Here is a 5,000-nt window from a genome sequence, read left to right as displayed (position 1 = left end):
CAGGTCGGCGTTCAATCCCCGACTGTCCACAAGTGGTTGGAGCACCATTCCTTTCCACCCCCTGTCCCATCCCATATTCTTATCCTGACCCCTTCCCAGTGCTATATAGTCGCAATGGTTTGGTGCTTTCCCCCTGATAGTTATCGTCCCTTCCTCCTCCAAGACAGACCCTTGCGCCTCATACTTCCTCCTCCTCCTCCTCCAAGACAGACCCTTGCGCCTCACACTTCCTTCTCCTCCTCCTCCAAGACAGACCCTTGCGTCTCACACTTCCTTCTCCTCCTCCTCCAAGACAGACCCTTGCGTCTCACACTTCCTCCTCCTCCTCCCCCTCCAAGGTAGACCTTTGCGTCTCACACTGGATGATACTTTTGGTGTCGTGTTTTGCTTTCATACTTCTGACTTGGTCTTCTGTCGTTTAACTGGGAACTGTAAACCATTGCCATAAATTAGCTTCTATTACTATGTTAACATTAATCCTTTAATTTACGCGAAACTGCATATCTTTCCGATTCACCCGTCTTCTCATTCTTTCTTTGTAATCCAATATCCCGCGAGAACATTTCTTTAATATCTGATAATTTTGTTTCCAACATTGCTATTACATCAGGATTGATTTTCATTTATCATTACGGCATTGCATTTAATTTATTATGTTGTGAGGGCGGCAGAAAGTATATATATATATTATATTATACACATACATAGTGGACAGATACCCCGGATGTGTGTGTGTGGATTACAGTGTGGATAGCAGGAATGTGTTTGCTGCCGGGATATAGAGTTACTAAGGCGTACGTCTGGCAGCGGAGCCAGAAATCGTTGCCAGAACCGGGTTCCCCCCTTTACCAACACCCACACCCCCTCCCCCCACACCTCAAAACCATTCCCCCTCCCCCCCATCCCATTCTCTCTATTCCATAACGGCGCTAATGGTATTCACATCACGCCGCTCCGGTTATCCTAATTATGGTGAAGACACTGTGGGGGGGGGGGTATTAGTAGATAACGGGTAGATGTGAGAGAGTAGATAGCCGGCCGGGAATATCTTGGTCGGGTATCGGGTTACCTTGTTAATGGTTGGCTATATTGGTTGGCTGTGCTGCTGGCCGCCAGCGGTGTTCGAACCCAAGGAAGGTCACCGCCGTTATTAGCTTTGTCAGCTAATAACGACGATGACAACTTTAGCTTCGTCTTCTGATAAATGTTGGTCCTATAATATATACCAGATTAGAATATAATATATATACTTTGGCAGCCTTTACCCTCAAGTTATTTTATGCTCAAAGAAACCCTTATATAGAACATATATATATATATATATATATATATATATATATATATATATATATATATATATATATATATATATATATATATATATATATATATATATATATATATATATATATACAGATGTCATGAAATTGTATGAATATGTATTACAAGTATCTTTACAAAATGAAAAAAAGTCACATAGCCAGCCGGGGCGCCCTGGGGTTGACTGCCTTGGACAAGGTCATTTGCCGGGTCTGGGGTCGAGCCAAGAATTCGAACGTTCGAATCCTGCCCCACTCGGTCATTGTAGAGAGGAGCATCAAGAGACGGAGATATACGAACTCGGACGAGGCAATATGACACGTCGAACTGAACCTAATGAAGAGGTTTATCTTCAAGAACACGAGAGGTAATAAAGTAATTACAAAGCTCCAGGTACCTCATGCCAACTGGTCTGAAAGGTCTAATAACTGGACATTCAGTGATGTAGTGCGGGAGATCATGCCGTAGCTCCTGCTCACAGAGTTTGCACCTGGAGTGCTCAGGATTGGGAGATCCGTCACCTGTAGCCACCTGCCACAGGTAACGGTAGCCACCTGCCACAGGTAATGGTATAGGCACCTGCCACAGGTAATGGTATAGCCACCTGCCACAGGTAACGGTATAGCCAGCTGTCAAAGGTAATGGTAGCCACCTGTCACAGGTAACTGTAGCCACCTGCCACAGGTAACGGTAGCCACCTGCCACAGGTAACGGTAGCCACCTGCCACAGGTAACGGTAGACACCTGCCACAGGTAACGGTAGCCACCTGCCACAGGTAACGGTAGCCACCTGCCACAGGTAACGGTAACCCAACCTGATCCTGGCAAACTGACAATATTGGTAGAACGTGAAAGTCTACGGTGATTCCACCGAGCTTTTCACTAAGTGTCCCCTTGCCTACCGGTTATCTTGAGGTTATCTTGAGATGATTTCGGGGCTTTAGCGTCCATGCGGCCTGGTCCTCGACCAGGCCTCCACCCCCAGGAAGCAACCCGTGACAGCTGTCTAACTCCCAGGTACCTATTTACTGCTAGGGGAACAGGTACATCAGAGGTGAAAGAAACATTTTGCTCATTTGACTCCGCCTCCACCGGGGATCGAACCCGGAACTTCAAGACTACGAATCCCGAACGCTGTCCACTCAGCCGTCATGTGTCTTGAGCTAGAGATAGTGAGGCCAGTGATGGTGATGATAGTGAAGTGTGAGAGAGTATATATATGCTGTCTCCTGTCACTCCTGCAATTACAAAAGTGGGCATTACATTTTTTTTTACCAAAATTTTAAAATCAAGCTCAGTTAAGCGTGTTTTGTGCGATCAAAGGCTTCCTAATTAATTGATTAATATAAATGAATCACATGAAACTCCGCGCTAATTCTAATCATTTAAAAGTTAATTAAATATAATTAAATAAATAATATTTATCACAGCTCGTGACAGGTTTATCGGCCATAATAGTGAGAGATAAAATGTGTAAATATGTGCAGAAATGTACTATACAATTGTGCATATGTGGCTTAATGCTTAGCTTATCGGCCTCACCAACGAAAATTGATAAATCGTTTGTAAAGAAAACTTTACAAACGAAATCAAATAAAGACGAAAATTAGTAATACAGAAAACAATAAAGCAAAACACTGTAATACAAACCGGAATTATTAAAAGTTAATAATAAAGTTATGAATAAAGTCAACATAATAAAACAGATACATAAAGAAAAAATGCAATTGGCCAAATTTTTGTTGTAAAAATTAGAGAAAAGACAAAAATTATTTTAAAAATAACAAATAAAAATTAACATAAATTTGTAATTAATTAATAAAGTATCGCCATACTGTTATTAATGTTCATAAATTGAACATTAATATATTTAATTTACGAATATATAATATATTCAATTTACGTAAATTGAAGTATATACGAATTATCTTTAATTTATATATATACAAAGTAAAGATAACATATCTTTATCTTTATATACGAATGTCGTATATCAAGTATACAAATATCTTTACTTTGAAATTTATTAAAAATGTGAATTGACATATTTTCTCTTGTGTTTAGAGTTTATATATGTATACCTGTATTAAAACATTCATATACATATATATGTATATGTATTAACGTTACACATAAGCACACGAGATAAACGACCATCACAGAATTTCACAAACTACTAAACTACCACAAACCACCAGAAACCACCACCACGGAGGAATACAATATTATACTAACGAGCGGTTTCTCTCTCTCTCTTCCTTAACTACAGGACTACAGTCAACGACTCGGAGACGATAAGCGTCTTCAAGAACATCTTAAACTACCCATTCAGCGGCTTAACGACTACCAGCTCCTTCTTCGGGTACGACCTGTCGCCTACACCCTGGCTGAGTACACATACACACACGCTTCTTGTCCCGACACACGATCTTTATGAGTACACACAACACTTATTGAGTACACTTTTTTGTCGAAAACCTGGGGGCCAGATTCACGAAAGCACTTACGCAAGCACTTACGATCCTGTACATCTTTTCTCAATCTTTGGCGGCTTTGTTTACAATTATTAAACAGTTAATGAGCTCCGAAGCACCAGGAGGCTGTTTATAACAATAACAACAGTTGAATGGCAAGTTTTCATGCTTGTAAACTGTTTAATAATTGGAAACAAAGCCGCCAAAGATTGAGAAAAGATGTACAGGTTCGTAAGTGCTTACGTAAGTGCTTTCGTGAATCTGGCCCCTGGGCCTCAGGGTACGACATACCTCATTACCTATTACTCACTACCTATTACACCTACCAGTACCTCCCGGTACTACCACAATCCCGTACACACCCGTATTAACTACCACTATCTTCCGGTACTACCACAATCCCGTACACCCATAATTGCTTAAGATTTGTGTATATGTATCTTTTTTTTGCTTAAAATCTTGATCAGGTTTTATGTATACATATGTATCATTATTATGAGTACTGTAAGTTCTGCTGTATCATGTATTCTTTGGAACTTTCCTGCTTTTTTTTATGTATCCACTCTGACACTTGTTGCCTGTAGCGGTGAACTTGACTATTCCTCTGAGCCCTATCTTGAGGTTATCTTGAGGTTATCTTGAGGTTATCTTGAGGTTATCTTGAGGTTATCTTGAGGTTATCTTGAGGTTATCTTGAGATGATTTCGGGGCTTTTAGTGTCCCCGCGGCCCGGTCCTCGACCAGGCCTCCACCCCCAGGTAGCAGCCCGTGACAGCTGACTAACACCCAGGTACCTATTTTACTGCTAGGTAACAGGGGCATAGGGTGAAAGAAACTCTGCCCATTGTTTCTCGCCGGTGCCTGGGATCGAACCCAGGACCACAGGATCACAAGTCCCGCGTGCTGTCCGCTCGGCCGACCGACTCCCTAGTGTCAAGTAGTGACCTATCGTCTAATCCCTGCCTCTACACCCGTGTCAAACACAACCCGTTCTCGCACTTGCTTATAGTCAATATTTGGCTTATTAATAAGTGCATATGTGACATACTAATTTATTGTGAATATTTGAGTTTACCTTGAAAAGCTGAATAGAAAACACTGACTTAACCTAACCTTCTTAGTATGTTAAGATAAGCATCTTATTGCTTCTTAATTACAATTAGTACTCAACCTATTCCTATATTGATATTACAGTTTTATAAAAAT

At 41.0% G+C, this 5,000-nt stretch overlaps 1 protein-coding gene across 1 annotated transcript in view; it reads left to right on the top strand.

Moving 5' to 3' along the window:
• LOC123748492 (muscle M-line assembly protein unc-89) overlaps positions 1-5,000 on the top strand; it is a 206,445-nt gene that overhangs the window by 96,334 nt on the left and 105,111 nt on the right. Inside the window, 1 exon segment of the mRNA XM_069322532.1 lies at positions 3,590-3,682. Coding sequence (XP_069178633.1) covers positions 3,590-3,682 — 93 coding nt within the window.

The sequence above is a fragment of the Procambarus clarkii genome, chromosome 11 (assembly GCF_040958095.1).
Source record: "Procambarus clarkii isolate CNS0578487 chromosome 11, FALCON_Pclarkii_2.0, whole genome shotgun sequence".
NCBI classification, from domain to species: Eukaryota; Metazoa; Arthropoda; class Malacostraca; order Decapoda; family Cambaridae; genus Procambarus; species Procambarus clarkii.
This window is presented reverse-complemented; position numbering and strand designations above follow the sequence as displayed.